Source organism: Rhinolophus hipposideros, assembly GCF_964194185.1.
Source record: "Rhinolophus hipposideros genome assembly, chromosome: 15".
Lineage (NCBI taxonomy): Eukaryota > Metazoa > Chordata > Mammalia > Chiroptera > Rhinolophidae > Rhinolophus > Rhinolophus hipposideros.
Window position 1 is genome coordinate 36,169,365 of NC_138061.1, and position 25,560 is coordinate 36,194,924.

The window sequence follows — 25,560 nt, forward strand, 5'->3', positions numbered from 1 at the left end:
AGACGTAAGCAAGATGCAGAAAAACAAGTACTGTATAATCTCACTTATATGTGGAATATTAAAAAGGATAACTTGTAGAAACAGAAATGATTGCCACAGCCTGGGAATGTGGAAAATGGGGAGATGTGGGTGAAAGGTACACATTTTTAATTATAAGATGATTAATTTCTTAGGATCTAATGTATACCACAGTTACCAATATAGTTAATAATTCTGCATTGTATACCTGAAATCAGCTACACACACACACACACACACACACACACAGACACAAATGGTAACTGTGAGTTAATGGTTGATAACTAACTTGATTGTGGTAATCATTTGACAGTGTTTATACATATGTCAATCACCATATTGTGCACCTTGAATAGATACAATTTTATTTGTCAATTTCACCTGAAAAATGTTGGCGATAAATTGGGATGTGTCTAATAAAAAATGTAAAATATACCTTGGCCAATCAAAAATACATGCTATATACTCCTATAGTAGAATCACTAGAATAGCATTCACTTAGATTTTCTGATGCATTAACAACAATGTGCATGACTTTCACTAAGTGTGTGTAATGACTAAGAACTGTATCATGATCTTTCACTAAATTTGGATTTTAATTATTTCAAAGGCAGAGACTTTGAATAAAATTTTAAGAGAATCTCCTTTTTTTTTTTAGTCTCCTTGAGTATTTGCATATTCCTTTTTTTTTGTGGGTGGTTAGTATTATAGCCTTTATTTAAGGTAGTTATGAAGCATATAACAAAACTGAAAGATTCAGAGGGGCAAAAAAAATGATGTTTAAAAAATATATAAGAGAATATTGTGAGAGGGATAATGAGAGTCTGATATCCTGATATCTTCCTGCAGTCTTCCTTTTAGTTGGGTAAGATAATGCAAACACTCAAAGGGAAACCACAGCGGAATGAAGAGAATTAAAAGTTGCATGAAAAATTTATTTGGCAAGTGTTTTGTTAAAAGACATTGTGATCTTTCTATGCTCTTTGGGGCAAGGTGCCTCATTTCCCTTCCTTTGCTGACATTCTTTTTCTCCAATTTTCTGAGATAACCTTCTCTTTGAGTAGTGCGGTTGGCTCCAGTGAGTCAGAAGTCCCACGAGTGAACCCTGAGGTGAGGGAATGTAAAACACCTTCTTGGGATTTATTAGTTTAAAGAAAAAGAAAACAGAACTGCTAAGTAGTAAAGCTCAGAAAAGGAAAAAACAGTCAGAAGATAATCCTTCTACTGAAGGGCCCTTCTGTTCTGTTTTAGATAACCTAAACAAGGTGAGAGGAGTTCAGAAGAGTAAGGTTCAAAATTCCGTTAGCTTTAACTTGATTCTATGTTTTTCAAGACCACGTGTAGTTTCTTTGTCTTACTTTTAATAATTCTGTGCTGTTAGTTTTCTCTTAAACTCAAGATGAATCTGTTTCTTTAATCCACATGACAAGCCTATTACATACATTGCATTGGAGTCTCAAAAAAAAAAAAAACTTTCTGAATAGCGATCTAAGGAGTTAAAGCACTGGTTCTCAACCATGACAGATTTTACCCACTTGGAGATATTTTTCATGGTAATAACTGCAGAGGGTGGGGAGAAGAGCTATAGGAATTTAGTAAGTAGGGGCCAAGGATGCTGAAAAACATCCCGTAATGAACTAGGCAGAACCAAATAACACAACAAAATTATCCCGCCAAACTGTCAATAGTGATGAAGTTGAAAAAACCCAAGTTTAGAGAGAGAGAGAGAGAGAGAGAGAGAGAGAGAGAGAGAGAGAGAGAGAGAGACAGAGAGACAGAGAGAGAGAGACAGAGAGAGACAGAGAGAGAGAGAGAGAGAAGGAGTTCAGTTAAATGGAAAGACTGTGTAAATATATAATTGACGTTGATTTAATTAGCCTTTGTATAAATTTAATTGGGTGCATCTAAAACATACATTTTGTGTATTTGTTGAAAGGGTAAAAACTGAATTAGGGAAATAACTATGCATAACTACTGACTTCAAAAATTGACACTCAGATTACTATAATACATACATGATTTTCAGCTAAGTGCTTTAGTGAAGAAAATGACAACATTGACAATTTTACTATTAGAGTAATGGGATAATCAGAAGAGTAGTATTCTAAATATTAATTAATGTTTGGCTTTGTGTTCATATTTTCTCCCTATAAGAATTTTTTTTTTGTAACTATTGCTTTTATTTAAATATGCATATCTTCAGAGTGGCTATAATAGTCTTCTGATAATTAAAGGAATTATTAAAATTATTAAATGTGACCCTATTAAAATTATGGGAAGACATTTTTGTTTAAAATAAAGCAGACAAATTACAACTCATTGTAATGTACATGTGATAATTTAATGAAATAAATTTCTCTATAAACAGTAACCATGAAAATAGAAGCTAAGAATGTAATATTCTTCCTTTTCATTGGTATTGCTAGTATTTCTTGCTAATTCTGTGAGACAAACTAATGCAGATAGAAGTCTTTGCAAGGGAATAATTATGACTTTTAGCTCTATCTGTTTTCATTCAGAATAAACAGACACTATTTTAATTCATTTGTATCTATGAAACTCCAACTCTCTCCAACAAAGCAGCCAATGTGTGACCATAAGGACCAACAAAACTGGTATAATTGTAAACTGGGCAACAAAAAAATTAAGCACAAACTGTTGAGCCAGAGCCCAAGTCAAACACCAATAATTCCCCATGTATGAAATGTGACTTTACACAGGTTACTTATACATTTTAAGCTAAAGTTTCTCATCAATAATCTAGTTTTCATATATAACTAACCAACCATTTAATTACATTAAATTTCATGTAAAGCAATAAATGCATGTTGGCTTCACTATTTCAAATATGAAGCAGAGCTTACTGACTCTCAAGATAGGAAAGGTGTTAGTAGCATTATCGTTGTCATCATCATCATCATTATCAGAAGGAGGAAGAATATTAATGCCATGGAATTAAGAAAAAAAATTTTTCTTGCATTAATTTATAAAAGAAAATTTTTTTCATATGGGGTATTATTAACACATAGGGACTATTAAATGAGGTAGTAGAAAATATGTATATTTTTACTGCAAGTAGAAGAAATAGTAATGAAACACTATTGGAAAACGTTGTAATAGTGCCTTATTGAATATCCGTACTTATGTTTACATGGCAAGACTTACACATTTACAGAAAAGTAATTTAAAAAAGTCAACAGTGTTTGGAGAAAAACAGACACACACTACAGATTATTTGATATAAAAATTCTGTTGACATTACAAGCCTAATAAGAATAATTTTATCTTAAAATGCAGAAGTGTAACTAAGAAAAAAAATTATATTTGAATACATAATTAAATAAGCTGTATTTTTAAAATATAATTAAAAAAACACCAAAAGTATATTTTTAAGCCCAAAGTTGTTTTATTTAAATGGAAGAAATGATTAATAAATTTGGTAAAATATATAAATTTGGTAAAAACAAAAACAAATAAGCAAACAACAAAACAGATTGTGTTTTGAATGGGCAATTTACTAAGCTCTTGAAAAAGTACATTATTGTTAGTGACTAATATCACACAAGCAGTCTTGAATTGTTATGCATGCCTCTAAACACACACACACACACTAAACAAATAAACAAATAAAATTTAAGTAAAGAAAAAATAAGTAAAGAAAAATTAAATTAAAAACAAGAATATGTAGATGTTTATGTTTTGGTTTCCTTATCATCGGTTTTCAGAATACATTGTAGCATGCCTAAATATTGAACATTTATAAGAACATAGAGGTAGAATGAGTGAGGAAAAGAGAGCAAGAAACTACATCAGAAAGTAAAAATAAGAGAAAAAAATGAAAAAGAATAAAAAAATAAAAAAAAATAAAAAAAGAGAATGGGAGAGAAAAAAGGTAAATATATAAAGATAGTAATGTATGTAGTACATTAAATATGCTTTTCTAAATAAGTATCTGTTAAATATATGAATATAGAGAGAAAATTAAAGAACAGGAAATAAAGCTTAAAGGAGTGAAACCAAAAAAAAAAAAAAAAGAAAGAAATACATATTATGTTCTTCTTTCTTGAGACTTAAAATAATTAAGGTTAAATGAGGTCATAAAGGCGAAGCCCTGGTCCGAAAAGATTAGCGTACTCATGAGAAGCAACACCAGAGATTTAGCATTCTCTGTCTCTGCCTCTGTCCCTGTTGCTGTCTCTTCTGGTCTTTCCTCCTTCCCCCTTGTGAAGACAGGATGAGAAGGCAGCCATCGACCATCCAGGCAGAGAGGCCTCACTAGAAACTAATCCTATATCACTTTAATCTTGGATTTCTAGCCTATAGAACTGTGAGAAAATATATTCCTGTAGTTTAAACTACCAAGTCTTTGGTATTTTGTTATGGCAGATTGAGCAGACTATTACAGTGATAATACTAATTACTTAATAATTGAGAAGTTTCTGTGCTAAATGCTTTCAAAGTAGTATATTAACTTATGCCCATAATAACACTGTTATTATCTACATTATACTGATGAAGATAAGGGGGGCTTAGAGAGATTCAACAATATGTCTAATACTACACAACTAGAAAGAGGAAGAAGATTCAGACCCACAACTCTGACCATGTATATCCTTAACCATTTCACTTTATGGCCTTCCTTCAGTTTGAGGAATTTTTAAAATCCAACATAATCTTTAAGCGTCTCTAAAGTTTGTGATTTCTGGGGGACAGTTGTGTCAACTTGTGTAAAATTTGCTTTTTATTTATGCATTATGTATTTAGCTATACTCCATGACTAAAACCATAAAACTATTATGTCACTGGGAAATATCTAAGGCTTTTTACATTTTTATAAATGCTCTTGAATATGAGAATATATAATGGTAAAATGGGGCCAGGTAAAGCAAGCCTCCTTCTCAATTTCATCAGGAAAATGGTTGAAAGACCATATAGATAATCTGCTTCAAAAATAAAACTGCTCAGTGGAAGTGTTTCTATATATCCCTCACTGAAAATATCCTTCATTCTTACTTCATGAGAGCTTGAGGCAAAGAAACACCATGAATTCAAAAGGATAAATCCTTTTTCTACATACTGCAGTACTTTTTGACTGACTCTGAACAAGGACAAAAGTCTACTTTCTTACCTATAACCTGTTGAAAACAACAGGATCATTTTGGTAATTAAATGTTATAATTAACAGATCTGTGATTATCATTACCATAAAAATTAAAGCATTAGTGTTGTCCATAAAAATTGAAGAGTTTTGACATACATGCTATTTCAAAACATTTGCATAGTGGGTAAACTATGTAAAAGCATATAGTAGAATACTTATGTATGCCATATATGTATATATGTATAGTTTTGGATCAGTATATGCTAACAAATAAATACACACACACACACACACACTGGGGTTCCAAAGAAAGTATGCACATGACTTGCATTCATTTTTGTTATCAGTATACGAGTATATTGAGTATTACAATATTGATACAATTTTCTCCTTTCTTAAAATATGTATACGTGTTTTTAGCACCCTGTGTGTGTATTTATATATATATATATATATATATATACACATATATATCATATATGTATATATAAACTTATATGCATGTATGTGTGTATAGTGTGTATACAGTTATATATATATACATATATGTGTGTGTGTATGTGTATATATATATATAATGATATGTATCTGCCCCTGGTTCCTGACACAAAAACCCCTTGTAAATACAAGTGCTAGGAGAACATTTTGTTCTACCATTTAGTCTGTGACCCTGGTTCCTAATGCATAGCTCCTAAGACCTTTGCAATTTCTTGAGTGATAGAAGCATCAGATGCTGAGCTTCTAAATCCCTGGGAATTTCCTAAGTGATAGGAGCATCTTTTGTTTAATGAGGTGACTCAGTGTGTGTCAGGATGGGTGCTGGTCACCAGAAAAAACAAGTCATGATTAGAAGCTTGAAACTTTCATCTTTACACCCCATTCTTCAGAGAGGGAAAATAGTTGTAAATGTAGTTAATAACTGATGGTGTCTATGTGATGAAGCCTCCATTAAGTCCCTGTGGGGACAAAGCCCCAGAAAGCAGTTTCCAGGTTCTCGGCCTCACATAGAAAGGTGCTGGCTCATGTAGTAAATGGCCATCAACTGTGATTGGATGCCCATCAGCTGTGGCTAGTTGGCCGTCAGCTGTAACCAGTCAGCCATTGGCCACTAATATCAATGCCGTGGCTACGCTGGCAGAGAAGTGGGGGCTAGCAAGAAGATGGTGGCTGAGCCTGCAAGCAGAGCAGTGAGGGTTGTGGACAGTGTGGCTCCTGCTTCCTGTGTCTCCAACCCAGCCACCAGCGAGAATATAGTAGTATGACTTCCCTACGTATGGCTCCGTGAGTGTTCCTTTTTGGCCTTACCACATCCTGCGTTCTTATGTGGGGAGCGGGACCAGAGACCCTGCATGACTTCCCGCATGACAGTCGCCTACACTAAGAAGTTAGGAGAGCTTCCAGATTGGTGAATATATCTACCTATCAGGAGTATGGTGCATCTGAACTCCACATGGACAGAAACTGCTGGTCTGGGACCCTTTTTGGTCTTGCCTTATGCATTTCTTCATACGTACTCTATCATATCCTTTATTATATAATAAATTGTTAAACATAAGTACATCTTTCTTTGAGTTTTATGCACTGTTCTAGCAATCGATTGAATCCAATAAGGGGTGTCATGGGAACCTCTGACTTATAGGCAAGTAAGGCAAATGTTGTGGATACCCTGAAGACTTATTATTTTCAATTGACATCTGAAGTGGGAGTCAATCTTGGGGAACTGAGCCTTAACCTGTGAGGTATGTGCTAACTCCAGTTAGTATCAGAATTCAATTGAATTGTAGAACACACAACTGCTGTTGCAGAGAATTGTTTGATGAGTGGAAAACCCATACATCAGATGTCAGAAGTATTGTTAAGTGTGGTCATAGTGTGAAAGTAAAGGAGAAACATACAGGAGGAGTGTGTTTTTCCTGTATAGTGTATGTTAGAAGATTAGCAATTTTTTTTGGTCATTATAATAAATCCTTTAGAAAGAGGAAAATAAAAAAAAAATACGTAATCTACAGGATAGGACTTAGTACCTGAATCGATCCATCCTCTTTTGGTATAAGTATAGCTTTGAACATTTTTTGAAAATTATGGATCATAGCTCCATAAAAAGGACTAGTAAAAATATGAGCAAAGATTTTTCATTTTAGAACAGTGATGGGTTCCAAGGATCTCATTAAGAACTGCTGCTTTTAGCTGCCACTTATAAAACAAACTAGATTTTCAGTAATATGAGAAGAGGTAAGTAAATTACGATTTAGAAGAGGAAACAGAAGTCATAAAGCATAATATAAAAAACAAAACATTTTGGTTTCTTTCTATGACTTTTCAAAAATGCTATCTCCTGCATCTAAAGAGCCTGGGGAGACACCGTGTGAATCTTTACATTTTCTGCATCAACAACCCCCGGCCTTTGCTAGGTAGTTAAGCACACTAGCTTATTTTCCCCTAAATTAAAAGAATTTGCTTATTTGTTAGCTTGTTTGTTGGTAAGAAGATATTTCCCTAGGCATACATGATTTACTTGTGAAGATTTAACCAAGAAGCAATGACTACAGAGAAGTAATCCTGTATACACAATTTAATTACTCTTTATATGTACATATTTCTTCATTCATTAGTCAGCTGGTACACAACACATTTAATAATTAGATTTTTGCAGAAATATTAGAAGCAATACAAGGTGAATTTAACTACAACTACTTAGTGTTATGAACATGCTAAATTTAGTCCTTAGAAAATATTTAATTAATTATTGTCAAATAAGGGTTCACAGTTGTTGCAATTTTCATTACATTCAGGCATTATCTTTAATATTCCCAAAACTTCTGAGAGAAAAAAATAAAACGTTGAAGCAAACATAAATTTGTAAGCTTTCAAAAGTTCAAGTAAAATCAGCTATTTAGATTTTCAAGCTTCAGTCACAGTAAAAATGGAAATAAAATTTTCATTACTATAGAAAGTGAAATCTAGCACTATAACTGCCAAGTAATATGCCACTCTCTACACCTGTCTCCACACTGCCCACTTGAACACTTTGGTCAACCACATTTGGGTTCTAAATTGATTTCAAAAAGGTAAAGTAGAATACTTTTGATTTGTCTGCCAAGCATCCCTCTCTCCCTTATTTTGGACACAGAACTGTTTCTTCCCCCTTGGGTCACTATGCCTCCATATTCCATGTGCTCTTAGTGAAACTGTCAATCACAGGAACCTGCACTCCACCCTTGGCCACGTATATGTCTTAACCCAGGCTAATCAGATTCTCCCTCTCAGGCACTTGACCCTTGTGCTGATTGCCAGTTGTTTTAGGTATATCATCTCAGCGGTCTTGATGGCACTGCCCAAAAAAGCAGTGTTTTGAGTTTCTGACTAAGATGACAGAAGCTTATCTTTTTGGTTTGGTTGTTTGCTTGCTTGTTTTGCTCTTCCTTAGATCCTATTCAGCTTTTCCTTTGTGCAAACCACCAAAAATTCCTCTAGTAAGTCGTTTTTTTAGTATACTGCCAACCAAATAACCATTCTAAGTACAGTTGGAAATGATCAATTTAGTCCGTATCAGAGAATAGGGACCATATCTACAGACCTACAGAAAGAGTTTGCATTTTTCCCTCCCAAGGTACCAAAAACATTATAAAATGCAAACTTTCCTTTGAGTGTTACGAAACTTAATCAAGTGTTATGTTTTGCCTATTTTCCCCTTTTCAACATAGATGATTACATTATTTTGACCATTATTTGAGGGGAAAAGGTCTGTGTTTTTGTTCATACATTGTCTGATTGTCAATCAAGATCAGAGTACTTAAATTTAAAGACTGAAAGATAGTATGACTGCTTTAGTAACATGTTACAAGCTACAACCATTGGTTAGGCAAAATTCTTAGAGAGAGACATGTGGAATCCTATACACAATAATTTAGAGGAATAGATAAAGCATTTTTAGTATGTGATTGCTATATTTTTAAATGTCACACAAACATTTCGTAGCTAGGAAATATAATAAAAAATAGCAATAACAATTATAGCTTTTAAATTGGGTGTTGTTCTAGTAATTTAAGTACTTTGCAGATATCATTTTGCTCAAAATTCTCAAACACCTTAAGAGGTGTAAGAATATTTACATTGGTATAGTTTTGAAGATTCTAGAGCTCAGGGAGGTTAGTAAAGATCAAAGATGTATCTGGAACCCTGGCCTGTCTGACATCAAGGTCAGGGATCTTAAACAATTTATTACATTACATTTTTAGTTATCTGTGTTTTCTCCGCTATTCTAAGGTAATCTTGAATTTGAGCTGTGTCAGTGGTAAGTCATCTGAGTTATAACATTTTTCTTAATAAAATTCTCCTTTACCTCTTGTCATTTAATCTTATGTATATCTTAGCATTTATGGAATATCATCTAATAGGAAATTCTCATTAATTAAACAGAGTTGCTGGACTGACTAGAGTATCTAACTACCTTGTGCATTTTAATAAAACATAGAAATCTCTGTCAAGGAATCTTGATAGAAAGTGTATGCTGTATACAAATAAATGACAATAGACATTGAAAATGGAAAGTGACAGCGTTTAAAATAATGATTTTCTTTAAACTGTCTGCAATTATTTTCAAGATATTACATAGGGGATTAATTAGGTTCACAATACAAAGAGGAAGAAAAACAGGAACAAGAAAGATTAATTGCACTTATAAAAGTTCCTGGGGATAAAAAATGAATTAGGTTTGGAAGAAGAATTGACTACTAGACTTGTGTTTTGAATAATAATTAAAATGAATGACAAAATATATGTTTTTTATTTCTGAAACAAAATTTTCAATTTCTGTATTTATATTCATATAATATGTAAGCTAAACTAAAATGCATGCCTCATAAAAATATAACAATTAAAAAATAAAGGAATATTTAAGAATACACCAAATTATATTTTCCTTTTTCCTTGTGAAAAAGGAAAAATGATATCTGTGCTACGTTGTTGCACCTGCAAGTTATGTGCATAGTGCGTGACAAGTACTTAGTTAAGATGAGAAAGACATTAAATGTGTGGGTAGAAGACATGAGCAGAAAATGTGTTCTAATTAACGGCAATGTGTTACAGCACCAGAAAGCGCTGAGGCTATAGGAAGACGTTAGCAAGAGATCCCCCGAACAGAGTGACCATATTCACATAACTTTTATTACAGCATATTGTTATAATTGTTCTGTTTTATTATTAGCTATTCTTGATAATCTCTTACTTGCTAAATTTGTAAATTAAACTGTATCATAATTATACACGTATAGGAAAAAAACATAGTACATATAGGACAAAGTACTATCTGAGGTTGCATGCAACTACTGGGGGTCTTGGAATGTATCCCCGAGGATAAGGGAGGACTGTTGCATCATCACCTATGGTTTATTTCTAAAACAATATATACATACATACATACATACATACATACATACATACATACATAACCTGGATCTAATCAGGACTCCAGATCTAACTACCAATTTATAGGAAAAAGAGGAGACAGAGAAAAATATGAAATGAACCATTGAAAATACTATAGTCATCAAAATCCAGGCTTCAGAAGTCTGGTTTCTTGAACAAATAAAGATGAATAAAAAGTAGTGGCATTAGTGAAGGGTATAGATTAAAAGAGACTTAAAAGAGCTATCGACCAATTGCAACATATTGACCTTATTTGGATTCTGATACTAATAAAATTTTAATACGAATATTGACAGGATATTTCTTGATAGTGAAGGATTTTTCTTAATTTTGGAGGAAATAATACATGTATTGTAATTAAGTTTTGAATCCCTATATTTAAGAAATACGTATTGAAATATTTACAGATAAAATATCATGGTTTTGTCCTGCTTCGGAATAATGGACTGAGGGAGTAATTGGGAGTATTGATGAATGATTTCCTAGGACTCAATAATGTTGAAACTGGGTATGTGATACATAGAGGTTCATTATAACAGTCTCTGTAATTCTATTTATGTGTAAAATGTTTAATACTTAAAAATTAAAAAGTTTTAAATACGGTTGGTGTCAAATTTTGGAAATGAGTTATAAATGTTTTCTATTTTAATTATTAATTTGAATTAAAATATTACATCCAGTTACAGCATTGTTTTAAAACTTTTTTATGAAAATGGCTTTGTTAATAACTTCTTGCTACAGAAATCACAATGAAATACTTCTTTAATAAATTCAATTTATTCTGTTTATTATCTTTATTCATATGATATTTGGTAGAGCTGAAAACCATAGGTCAGCTAATTCTGAAGAAGGGATGTACTTGTAAACAATTAATTAATTAAAATTAATTTCCATAATGATCTCATTTACATAGCTAATGGACTAGGGATTGGTTATAGGCCATTAACAGTCATTAATAAATGAAATTGTATCAGAAATACAGAAGGCTGCATTTTACATTCAAGAGGCAAAGATTAGTAACACATTCAAGAATCAGGCATTAAACAAACTTTTAGCTTTTAGGCTTCATGCATTTCTGAGAGGATAATTCATGAATTTGCTATCTGACCTTACCTCTACATGCACAATGGGACACAAACAGCATACATGTGTGCATTAGGTGAACTATTACTAGCCCCAGACTTACATTTAGATGATAGTAATGAGAGCTAGTTGTATTATATTTACATGTAAGAACTAAATACTATATCTCTATTCCTAGAAACCAGAGCTATTTCTTGATAATTGCTAAGTTCCACAACCTAAATAGTCACTAAAATTTTCTTTTAAATCTAACTGCTCATTTGTTTTAAAGAAAGATGGCAAATACAGTTTTCAATTAAATTTCACATTTATTTTTGTTTACAATAAGGTAGTTTAAATAGTGTAATTTGTACCTATCTTAACCTTTTGACTCCTGGTTTGTCAATTAGATTTACAATTTGAATCATCCATTACATTTTATTTAAAAATATAATAATAATAATAATAATAATAATAATAATAATAATGGACTGTAGTTTAAAGATTTTAAAAACTCAAAGAACTGGTCTGTTGTTTTTAAATAATTTAATTATGCAAGCGATACATAATAATTAAAGACAACTTAATTCCTTTGTAATCTGATTTTTTTGAATAATTTGATTGTACTGGTGCAGGTTTTAATGCTAGATCAGTGAGATTTGAAATAAAACAAAAGGAGTGATTTATTTTTTATCATCAATTGCTGAACCGGGATAGTTACATGGTGGAAAGTTCATGAACTTAATTGTCTTACCTTCATATAACACACCTTCTGACTTTTATTCCTATTCTTACTCTTCTTTCTGTTCCACCGGCATTTATACATGTGTGTACCCTTGCCCTGGATTTCATGTTCTCTTCTTTTTTCATCTTTCCCCTTCTAAAAATGCTAATCGATGGAGTGCTGTGACAAATGTCGAGGAATGGCCCCAGAATGAAAGGTAAATGTTTCAGAGCCCGTCTACTGCTTCACACTCTTTGTGAGCTGCTATTCTACTAAAGGTTAAATTAAATTTGGTTTTCATGGATATCCTAAATTCTAAAAAAGTCGGTGTGATTGTTTAAAAAGAGATGGGTTGCTTAAGTGCAAAGAAGTATTACCTCAATGAATGGAAAGAAAAATAGCATTTATCCCTTTATTGGTAATAGCTCTCAGAATTTGTGCTGTCCTGCTTCACAAATTGGCTTTTACTGGCTTCTCTGTATGGTTAAATTATGTCATACTGAAATGCTGAAGAAAGATTTTGGAGCCAAAAGATGTGAGCCTAAATCTTCAACTTTTCATGTACTGACAAGTGTCATTTTTAGAAAAACTCACTAAACTTTTTCTTACTATGTCTTTGTAAAGTGAAGATAATTATCACTTCTTAGAAAGGAGTGTGAATTAAATATAATGCAACACATACATTATGGTAAATGTTAGTCACTAATTTTAAGATGTGTTTTCCTCTATTCTAAGAAAATATAAATATATGAGTACCAGAAACCACACAATGCAGGGACTGTCTAGTGGTCATGCACCCATTACCATACTACATTCCAGAGCATTAGCCAGAACCTCACAGTGGGATGACAATAAGGTTGATTATCTAACATACTCAGATAATGACGATATTCTACAATATCATACACAAAGTTTGCAAATACTTAGTGTGTTATTGTCTTGACATTTTAGGTGTATGAAATGATCTTGGCATTGTCCTACATTGGAAATTAAAATAAATGGCCAAACATCTTCGAGTCTGATCTTCTTACATTCTTCACTGAGAACTTTAGACATATGTATTTCATTTGACAATGAGTAGAAACACCATACATTTATTTATTAGATTGGTGCAAAAGTAATTGTGGTTTTTCCAATTCTTTTTAACCTTTTAAACCACAATTACTTTTGCACCAACCTAAGAAAAACCATTAAATAATATAACTTACTTTTCGAAGGAACTCGGAGGTTGGCAAGGACCACTTCCAGGGAATCAGCTTGGACTCGGAGTACATAGCTTGTCTTTGTTTCATAATCCAGAGGGGCATTCACATAAATAACACCCGTGATGTTATTAATACCAAAATGATCTAGAATTAAAATATAATTTCTTGGTCATTTTCTTCATATTATAAGGAACAATGATTCTCTTTAAAGGCATTGTGATTTCAAAAACACCTATTTATAATACGAGCAATGCATACAAGTGCTAAGATGCTGTCTTTTGGAAACCATATTTTAATTATTTGGAAACTATGTTCCAGAAATTATCAACATCAGTATTACCCTAAGTTCATTCCTTAAAATTCTAGGTTTTTTGAGATTCCCCTGGAAATTAATCTTTCTGTGGTCAATCATGTTTGCGTACTATTGCCTTCACCATATATTCACAAGGTCTGCTAACATACTAAATGTTTTCAGAAATTCTGGTTTTTAAAAAAAACGTATAATTGTGTTTAACCAAGTATTTTATATTACTAGATTAATATACATTTTAAGATTTAAAAACATTTATTTTCTAGATTTAGTGTTCTACAAAGAGCGCTTTAGGGAAAATTAGGGAATTTAATCTAGCAATTATTTAGAAAACACGATTTTAAATAACTTAAAATATTTTGCCCTGATGTCCATTTTTTAAATAAATTTGCTCATGTATATTTAAGCAAAGAGCAGCGTGCATTGGCATATTTTATAATATCCTATCTCTTGCACTCTTGACATCTTTTCCTATCTTTAATTTTCCTTAAGTACTATATATTTATCAATTTAATACTTTTTATTGTCTGTCTCCTCACATTGTAGGGTTAAATTCTGTGAGGGCAAGGATCCATCTATTTTGTTCACTGCTCTATCCCTCATGGAAGAGTACTGAGTTCGTAATAAATGTTACACTAAACATTTGTTAAATAAATTAAGAAATATTTGTTGAATAAATTAATAAATAAATGAATTGATTGTTTTAAAAAAAAGTCATTTTGGGGAAAGAATGTAGTAAGTAGAGCCATTCCGCTGTCTTCAAGGAAGAGAGCTGATAGAATCAAAGAAAGAACATCAGAACAGATTGAGAAATCACGACTTCAGTCTGACATTGGAACTCTAAAGCAAAAGGAAGGTTATTAATATTTAGGGAGCAGTCACAGCAGCACAGTATAAACAAAGAAGAAAGCAATGAGAAAAGTATGATGTTTAGTACTCGCTTCAGGGGCAGCAATTCTTGTGATGGTTGGTTATTGAAATACTGGGTAAAGGCCTTTATATTTTCTTTGGAAACAGCTTTAACAGAATTAACATTTATTCATTTGTTACATATTCAATATTCATGTATTTATTAAACATATCCTATTAACTTTTTTTTGACTATCTGTGTCATGCCAGGCCATCAGCTTATCAAAAGGGAAATATAGAGGACAACTAAGTTGCAGATAAAAGATGAAACAAAGAATGGGTGAGAAAGACTGAGCTATGGACTTATTCCAAGAGGCTCACAGACCATTCTATTCTCAGTCAATTGTGATGGGCAGACAAACTCAAATCATTTATTTACTTACAATTGTTAATTATATGTCTAATTTCACTGTTTGAGGAAATATACAATATAAACGGTTTTTACATGGATGTGGTTCTTTGGGAACTCACAATTATCTATGATTCTAAAATGTCTTCAGGATTAGCTAAGGTATGGCATGGAGTACAAGTCATGGATGGTACAGAAGAGTGGGAAGACACTCCTGTACGGCAACAATTACGCCTAAAATCTGACAGTAAGATGCGCCGATTTTGAAGACATATCATTAAAATATCCCTGCATGCGGAGGAGGGAAGGGTTCCAGAACTGGATATTTAGTATTTCCTGGGAAGGGGGGATCACTTTTGTTAATATAACTGGATTTTTAGTCAGATTCAGCACATAGTTACCAATTACATTTAAGTTGGACACATTTGTATTAGAAATATAGAGCAAGCAATAATTCCATCTGAACTTAATTCCAAACCCAAGTTGATTAGTTTATGGTAAAAACAGAGACTAAACAAATATCTACTCACCCTCTTCATTTCCTGAAACAATGGAGTACACGATACTCTGATTGATGGCCGCAGCAGAAATTACACCAACTGTAGACCCTCTGGTTGCGAGTTCACTTACTGGAGGAGGTCTGCAGGTTTAGAGACAATGATTGATTATTATTTTTTTTATTGTCCATGTTGCCATGATGGAGTTTCGAATTTAATAATAGAATGTTAGTTTATGTGTGTGTGAGTTTATTTGAATGATACTATTTTCTGAAGTTTTGAAGGAAGTACTATATCAAGATTCTGGCCCTAAAAAAAACTATGTTCAAAATCATGCAAATACTCTTAAGAATATCTTGTCACCTGTGTTGTTTTTAGTTAAAGATGGAACACACTACTCGACTCCTTTGTTATGCACCAAATAACGCACACACTTACTTTCACTTATCTCTAAAGCACCTTCTGCACTGAAAGAAATAGATGGATACAATTTGCTACCTCAACTTGCTAAAGTAAAATGGTACTATTGTGTTGTTGATGTTATCATATTTAAGCAAATGATTCCAAATGTTTCTTTCTAGTTCTTAGTCATGCTTTACTGTAAAGCTAACTGTACTAAAAGTAGTTGAATGAATGGCATCACAAAATTAACATTTATTTTAAATTCACTGATCTTGCTTAACTGTAGTCAACTGTATTATGTACCCACTACTATATTTACTTAATTTCAAAAATATATTTCAACACATAATTTCAATCTCAAAACCTCAATTTCACTATATAATATTGGTAACTAATTAGACTATCATAAATTTATTTTCATAAATTATTGCAAATAATCTCACTTTTATAATTCACAGGTATTTATAACACTCAGCTCCAATAGATTTAGAAAATTATTGAATACAAACTTTTAACAATATTTCTGAGTCATTCTGTAGTCTAGACAACCTAACTCATCTTATTTCTAATAAGCTTTAGCTTATTTTCTCAATCTGATAAGATAAATCCTATTATCATTTGTTTTGCATGGTCTTTTTCTTTCAACACTTACTCTTGTAATACTAACCTACATTTTTATCTCCATTTTCTCAGTTCTTCTAATCTAGATTACACTGTGTAATTATATCATGCCCTCACTGAAGTCTTTTAATAACAAATTCTGAGACACAAATATAATCAGAAAAATCAATTATATACAACTCTTCATAAACATCTTTTCCAAACTACTATTTCTTTGAGGCTACAGTCCATATACTTGATTGACTAAGTTACCTAAATGTGAAGTGATCTATCTTATGGATACCCCATCACCTAATGGTGGTTCATATATTCATTGCATAGCCAATCACATTTCTTTATTTTACTCTCCTACATCTTTTCTGCCTTCTTTTGTTAACAGTATTCAGAAATCACACTACCTCCATTCTCAGTCTAATTGGTTTGGATAGGGCTGACCCAATTTTGACAATATATAGACACATTACCTATATCTGGCCAATGAGGACACTTTATCCTCATTGCTCAATGTTCATGTGTGATAAATATCTCATGCAAAACCAATGAAAATCATTCCTAGAAAATTTACTGTTAACTATTAGGAAAAACATGCTTTTATTTATTTATTATTATTTTTGGCTAGAATTTTAATATCTGTAACCTATAAGTAGATTCTTGTTGATAATGATATGAATACAAATGAAATAACTTAGGGTTAAAGATTGATCCTCTAAACTTTGGCTAATATTCTAAATGCTGCTATGTTTAAAGCTAGTTAAACTCATCCTTTCTGTTACAGAAAAACAAATTCTCTTTTATTTCTCCTTTATCTAGGCTTTCTATCACTTCCAATCAAAGTCCCAAATAATTTATTAAAAATATGTTTAGATTAGAAAAGGATACATTTGCCTAGGTAGACACTTCTTAAATAAGATATATCTGAGATAGCATTATTATATTTTATAAGCAATTTGTTTTGTCATTGTCATAGTGTCAATGCAGTGAAAAAAGTATACCTTCGGTAACTTTGAACAAAAAAATGATAGTAGTGTACCAAAAAAAGGAAGGGAGTTGCAAATGTGACACTAAAGTTGGTTTTGATGGACTGCTTCGATTATCAATAGAAATATTATTGGATGATATTTTAGATTATAAACAGGCATTAACAAAATTTGCTGTTTGTCACACTGCTTAGTGCTTGACCATGGTGATTGTGAAATAAAAACCTGAAATGGGTTAAAAGTGGGGAACTATGGAAACACAATAGTCTCTTAAAAGGACCTCAGTAATCTCCCCCTGCTGGTATTCCTAACCCTTGAGTATCCTTGTCCTCTTTCAGGAGGGCCAGAGAGTGACTTGTTTCTAACCAACAGAAATTGGCAAAGTAGATGGGATGTCACCTCAGGGATTATGTAACATAAGATTATAATTTGTAACTTCATCCTGGCCAGTGGACTGGATCATCTCAGCTGGATTTAATAAAGTAAGTGGACATGTGGAATTGTCCATGTGACAAGATACTGAAGGTGATATATAACCAATAGTCAGAGAGGAACTGAGGCCCTCAGTCCAACATCCCACAAGTAACTGACTCCTATCAACAACCACATAAGCTTGAAAGTTGACCCTTCTCTAACCAAGCCTCAGGTGAGATCTGAGTACTGACCAACATCTTGATTCAAACCTGTGTGAGACTATGAAACAGAGAACACAGGTGACTAATTCCTGACTTACAGAAACTTCAAGATAATTTGACAACTAAGTTCGCGAACACATCTTAGACAAAGTGCTACATAACTCATTGCTGAATATGACTAAGGTCACTTTAAAGCACTCCTCTGGGAAGCTATGCAATGACTCCAGCACCTAGTCCACCCTTCAAAGCAATTTTGGAATTCTTTTTCTGGAATGACCATCAGAGTTGTCATCGTATTACCCTTGATGTCCTGAATGTCATCAAAATGTTTTCTTTTCAATATTTCCTTTATCTTCGGGTAAAAAAAGAAGTCATTAGGGTCCAGATCAGGTGAATAGGGAGGGTGTTCCAATACAGTTATTTCTGTGCTGGATAAAGACTCCTTCACAGACAGTGTTGTGTGAGTGGGTGCATTGTCGTGATGCAAGAGCCATGAATTGGCAAAAAGTTCAGGTCATTTTTGTCTAACATTTTCACGCAGCCTTTTCAGAACTTCCAAATAGTAAACTTGGTTAACTGTTTGTCCAGTTTGTACAAATTCATAATGAATAATCCCTTTGATATAAAAAAAGGTTAGCAACACTGTTGTATCTAGTTCATGAACTTAATTGTCAGACCTCATATGTGTTTTAATTTATTAAGCTTGAGTTAATATTGTTATACTGTGATGGATACATGTGGGTAATGAATACATGTGGTTTGAATATTAAGAACAACAAATTACATATAACTTAAGTTTGATACAAGAAACATATATTAGTCATATTCTGAAATAATTTTCATAAACTGAATTTATTTCCCTGGAATGAATTAGACATTGCTTAAATCGTTTACTTGTCTATCTTGTTACTACCTGAGATAAGAGCTAAATTTTGTACTTTCCATAATTAGTTTATTGATCCTTATAAATTACAGAAATATAAAATCTACAGCCAATGTTCCTTCAGCTTTAACATTAGAAAAATGCCATTTTTTATTACAAACTTTAAAAATAATTTTACATGTATTTTTGTATAACATGGATAAAAATACTTAATACTGTGTGAATTAACCGGCGTGATTTAAGAAAGAACATAAACCCAATACAACTAAATGCATTTAAAGTTCTATTTATAAGTAAATGTTCAAAACAGATTTACTTCTAGACAAAATATCTCCTCATTAACCTTTGTCTTAATTGTTCCAACACACTTCTTCTACCAGAATCAAAACATACCATGAAAATGCAATTTTCTCTAGGCTAGAATTAAATGAACCTCTCTGATAATGAACATTCAATTACAAAAAAATTAATTCTTTTCTATTTATTGCCAGGCAGGACCCATTTTATTTTTGTTTTATATCCTGGTAAGTACCAGTTTACATGATTGGGACATTACATATTTCCTTTTGAGTCACATATCATTTGAATACAAAATGAAGCAGTTGGTGTAAATTAAGAGTGACTAAATCAGAGGACAGAGAGGATAGAAAGATAAGAAAATTGAGTAAAATTAGCTGAAGGCAAATAGGGGAAGGGGTGCAAGTACAGAAGTGGACACTGCATGCTCTGTTTAATAAGGGTGACTACCATGTAATAATGCAAGTCCACTGGGATTTTAAGTGGAAAGTAAATTCAAAATGTCATGTGAATTCTATAAACATTTACATTATGGCAAACAATGGAAATTTATTTTTTAAAGTATCATCTGACTTGGTTTGATCTATGTGCTTGATCTATGGCCAGCTGTTTATGAATCTTAGAGTAAATTATCTGAAAATATTTTCCATTTCTACTATTCTGAGTCTGGTATAATGTGATTCATCATTCTCTCTTCTCTTTCTGTTGAGTACAATCAAAATCTATTGATTTGTTTCAGAAACAAAGACTTATGGCCAAATGAAGGATTTCTCTATAGGATTTTTTAAAACAAACAAAAACGAACAAAACCCAAATGTTTCTCTTGCTATTAATTCATATAGTTGTAATTCATCTATTTTAAAATAAATAATCCTCATTAACCTTCTTCCAATTAACTTTTTAACACCTAGTTCAAAACATAGTTGTTGACTATTGGAAATTCAAGAATTCTGCTTTCCAAAGCTAGATTTACTGCTGATATAATTGAGGAAATAAAGCATGTTTACAATAAAAGAGGCACTTGAAACAGATACGACTCTGTACTGGAATTATACAGCCTTCCTGATGAAGCTTAAGAGTCAAGAGATCAGCTGGATTCCCATTGTCCAGGAAAGGACTGCTAAGAGCATACTAAAGGACATGGTTATATCTTTAACAGATATGGACCTTGAACATTGGAGAGACAGATGGTTTCATAATCTAAAAATGTCTTCAGGAAAGGCGTTCACCAGAGGCTCTTTCACAATAGTTAATAATGAGTTGGGTTTGATGCCCATGTTCCTGACATTTTCCTGATGGAAGCACTAGCCCCTATTTCCCCAGCCAAGGGCAACATTTTGGGCTTTACTGGCCATTTTAAACAAATTCCACAGATTTTGACTAAAATTTCAAAAATCACCTAAATGAATACTAAACAGAGACTAAATAATAATTCAGTTTAAAACACCTCAGTTATGACAGATATCACATTTAAATTTTACATCACATTTAAATTTTACTAATGCATAATCTTACTATTTGCACTGTCACCTCCCCTAAATTTGACATGTAAAACAGCTCTATGGTTTTAAAAATTAATAAACTTTGCTTTTTAGAGTAGTTTTAGGTTGACAGAAAAATTGAACAGAAAATATAGAATTCCATATGCACCTCCACCCCCAGTTTCCCCAATTATTAATGTCTTGCATTAGTGTGGTTTGTCTGTTACAATTGACAGACCAGTATCAATACACTATTAACTAAAGTCCGCAGTCGACATGAGGCTTTATTCTTTGTGTGGTATAGTATTATGGGTTTGGACACATGTATCATGTCATACATCCACCATTACAGTATCATAAAATGTAGCTTCAGTGACCAAAAAAAATCTCCCATTCTTCACCTATTCATCCTTCCCTTCCCCTGAATCTGCCATCACTGATCTTTATACTATCTGTATACTTTTCCTTTTCCAGAATGCAATACAGTTTAAGTCATATATTATTTCAGTAAGAAGAAATTTGATCAAAATGAATCCAAATTTCTTCCTTGGAAATAAATCTGTGCAGATAAAGTACGGCATAGAAAAGTTAACGACTACAAAATTTATGTGCAAAATACTTACAACATAATTTTCTATGGGTGTATAAACTAATTCATGGATATCTGCTTAACATTTCAAATTGATTCTTTTTTTGAAAATATAAACTACAATAAATCTCTCTCAATTAAATATTTTTAAAATCTTTGTAATCTGAACAGTGACTATACTAAAACAACAGAATTTGCAGGGTTCAAATGTTAGATTGAGGTTTTACAGTATAAATATAGACGAAACAATCATTCTACAATTTAAAATCTACTTTTATTGTTAGGTTCATGAAGTAACAATAAAAGTAAATGTTATATGTGTTGCATAAAGCTCTAATTATTTTAAATGTCATACAGTTTAGGATATAAAAGTGTTTATAAATAGATGCTATAAAATTACACTGGGATTCAATCTGGCTCTATTGCTTTCTTTCTATTGAGAAACAAACTTAATTTATTTTGATATGCTTAAAGTCAATATATTTGCAAATCAGTACCAATTAAGAGATTATTTTTATAGCTGTCATGAGGGAATGTAATGAAAACAGGAAGAAGAAAAAAAACAAAACCACCCACTGGAACTCCTATTATTTGTAACCTTGGAGTAGTTTCACCAGGATGATCTAATTTGACATATTTAACCGAGAAAAACAGTCTAAAAATGATATGGATCAGGAGATGAAAAAAAAGGCTTTCTTGGAATCTTAGGATGGATTGTAGATAAGAAATTTAATAAAGTGACAAATGGTTAGACACTGCTTTTCGCATCTTTTCCAAAATGTGCTTACTTTGTTAACAGAGTTTTGCTTCTTTTTAGATCGATGAAGTGTCTTTATCTTGAAGACAAGAAAACTGAAGCCCTGAGTCATAGTTTCTTACATTCAGAAAACAATATGAAAGCTAAATCTGTAGCCTAGGATGTACATGTGTTTTGTTTGTTGTTGTTTCATTTATTGTTCTCATTAATAGCATTTATCTAATCTTAGTCATCAGTTCTCAAACTTTAAAACCATAAGAATTAGCTGAAAAACTTTTTAAATTTTTCAGATTTTTTTGGATTATGCTTAAAGATTCTGATTTAATAGGTCCATGGGGTCAGACCCAGGAACTTCATTTGTGAAAGGTCATTCTTTCAATAAAGAGGCAAAATCTATTATCTTTGAGGCAAGATTTTAGTATTACCATAAAAAGGAAAAATTATCTTCAAATAAAGGCATCTCTCATATTGGACAATGGATCTCAATTAAAATAGAAAACAACATTAGCAAACAAGTGATGTTCTCTGCATGTGGGTTTATCTTATACTAATAATTTACAGATAGCTTTTTTCATTCTTTGAAATCAAGACCAATAGCTTTCACTCAACTAATTAAAAACCTTTTTTTCAAAATCACAAAATCCAAACTTGTGAGGTTTATATAAGAATTATGGCAATGTTTTTGAATGCAGGGTAATTTTAATTATCTTGAATAATGATATATTAATTAGAACTGCTCATTTACCATTTTATTTAACATTATTATAACTTTTTCATTTTTCATAGTATATAGAAATAGACTTGTGATTTTTAAATTATTCTTTTTTTTCTGTTTTGAATATCAGGAGGTGGACTATTACTTCTTTATAGTTATTTATAAAATAAACTCTATTTTTATTCTTCAATATAAAACGACTTGAAAAATATATTTGTATAAAACCTTTGCATCATTATTTGTTACAAGACTAAATCACAGTAGTTAGCAAAATATCATTCTTTTTTACTTTAACAGGGAAACTGATAAGTTTATTTTCTTTATTCAGGGGATTTGAATTTTTAAAAACATTTTCAAGATACTTATATGTAAATATTCTTGTTTTGGATTTGATATATTAAATTTGAATAATACTGAAATTTGAAAATGACTCGCAATATATTTTTATAAGTTAGAAAAATATCAACTTGTTCTAGAGTTAATAAAGATATCTTAGGGACATTTGCCCCTTCTCTTTTCTATATGTACAAATACGGAAGCAACCCAAGTGTCTGTCAATAGACTATTGGATAAAGATATTGTGGTACATACATACAATAGAATATTACTAGGCCATAAAAAAGAATGAAATCTTACTATTTTCGACAACATGGATGGACCTAGAGGGTATTATGCTAAGTGAAATAAGTCAGAGAAAGACAAATACCGTATGATCTCACTTATATGTAGAATCTAAAAAAATCATAAAAGAACAAACAAAACAAACAGACTCATAGATACAGAACAAACTAATGGTTGCCAGAGGGTAGGTGGTTTGGGGAGCTGGGTGAAAAAGGTGAAAGAATTAAGAAATACAAATTGGTAGAAACAAAATAGTAATGGAGGTGTAAAGTATAACATAGAGAATGTATCAATAATGTTGTAACAACTACCTATGGATTAGGTGGATTCTAGACTAATAAAAGGTATCACTGCCTAATATATATAAATGTCTAACAAATATGCAGTATACTTGAAACTAATATAAAATAATATTAAGTGTCAACTATAACTGAAAAAAATAAAGAATTAAAATAGGAGAATACGTTTTGAATTTGTATTTTTTATGGAGAAACCATTTTAAAATATATAAATTCTTAAAAAATGAAGATGAATGTGGTATTAAGTCATTCAAAGTTTAATAACCAATGTTGATACATTTTAATTAAATACGAAGGGTATGTTTATATCGCTAGCATATTTGTTTGGGGAAGTAGTAAACAATTATCTTTAATAAAATTTGTTGTAAATTGTGTTAGATACTGCATTTCCCATTCAAAATCAATACTAACATTTAGACTCCATGATCTATTCAAGACGTGTTGACCTTTCCATGATATTTACCTCTAAAACTCATGACAAGTGAATCGCAGTGTAGCTAAGTCTTAGTCCATCATCCTGAGATGAAGGGTAAATGTCATTCTTCTGAATGGTAACTCAAACTACAAGAGTCACTTTATTCTAAAGCAATATTATGTGTTCGAATTACTATTAGAATTTTGATATTTCTGTCTGGATTAAATGAAAGGTATATGAATATATTTTCTGCCCATGACAGTGCAACTGTTTCCCAAAAGACCTAGATAGATAAGTGACTGAAAACTACTCATCAGCTATGGACATGCGCTGGCAAGGAGAGTGTGCCTCTCAGATCTCCAACCATAGGAAGCACGTTGACCAAATCCCAGTTGCTGTGCTTTGAAGACTATCCCTGTGTTCATATATAGGTCATGTTTCCTAGGGCTGCTTACAGATAATGAATATGAAAGGCAGAGATGCTAAGGCAGGTCTCTTCCTGGGAGACACAGGCATGTGCTTTGAAGGTTCTCTTCGCCTTTCCCTGCTTCTTCCTCATTTCTCTCACACAAGTATATCACCTAATAAAATAGATGCTTGTTCAGTCTCATCTTGATGTCTAATTGTTAGAGGATAGACCTGAACTAACACAGGACATGTAGGGGAAAAAAAGTTAAAAAGTAGTATTAGTGGTAAAGGGGATCAAATACATGGTGATGGAAAGAGAACTGACTCTGGCTGGTGAACACACAATGTGATATACAGATGATGTAATACAGAATTGTATACCTGAAATCTATGTACCTTTGCTAACAATTGTTACCCCATTAAACTTTAATTAAAAAAAAAAAGTAGTATTAGTATTTTGAAATATATAAATTAAATTCAAAGTATTCACAAACATTTACAAAAATAATTCTAGGGATATAATGATTGACAATTTAATATGTGTGTGTGTGTGTGTGTGTGTGTAACTTTAATACATACTATAATAGGTATTGACACATATTGATATATTAAAATTAATATGAATAAATTGAATAGATCTAATACATATTAATTTATGTGGAGAAAAGACAGAAAAAAGAACACCTTGAGGGTTATAGTAAACCATATGTAAATATTATAACACTATTGGAGAGTACCGTATGTTGTAGGATATGTTAAAGTAATATGAGGAACTGCAATTAATATTTCTCTCAGATCAGCAACTACATGGTAACTGTCACTCTTTTGTTCCATATTAATGGCAGAAACTACAAGTTA

The 25,560-nt window shown here is 32.0% G+C and overlaps 1 protein-coding gene across 3 annotated transcripts in view; it reads right to left on the bottom strand.

Annotated features, from left to right (window-relative positions):
* Positions 1 to 25,560, bottom strand: part of PCDH15 (protocadherin related 15) — an 822,425-nt gene that overhangs the window by 87,928 nt on the left and 708,937 nt on the right. For all 3 annotated transcript variants that reach the window (XR_013995038.1, XM_081075408.1, XM_081075407.1), the window contains exons 25-26: positions 15,636 to 15,745; positions 13,541 to 13,681 (exon numbers count right to left, since the gene is read on the bottom strand). Coding sequence is in view for 2 of the 3 variants with exons in the window: in XM_081075408.1 (XP_080931534.1) it covers positions 13,541 to 13,681; positions 15,636 to 15,745 (251 nt within the window). In the remaining variant the exon portion in view is untranslated. The remainder of the gene's footprint in view (positions 1 to 13,540; positions 13,682 to 15,635; positions 15,746 to 25,560) is intronic.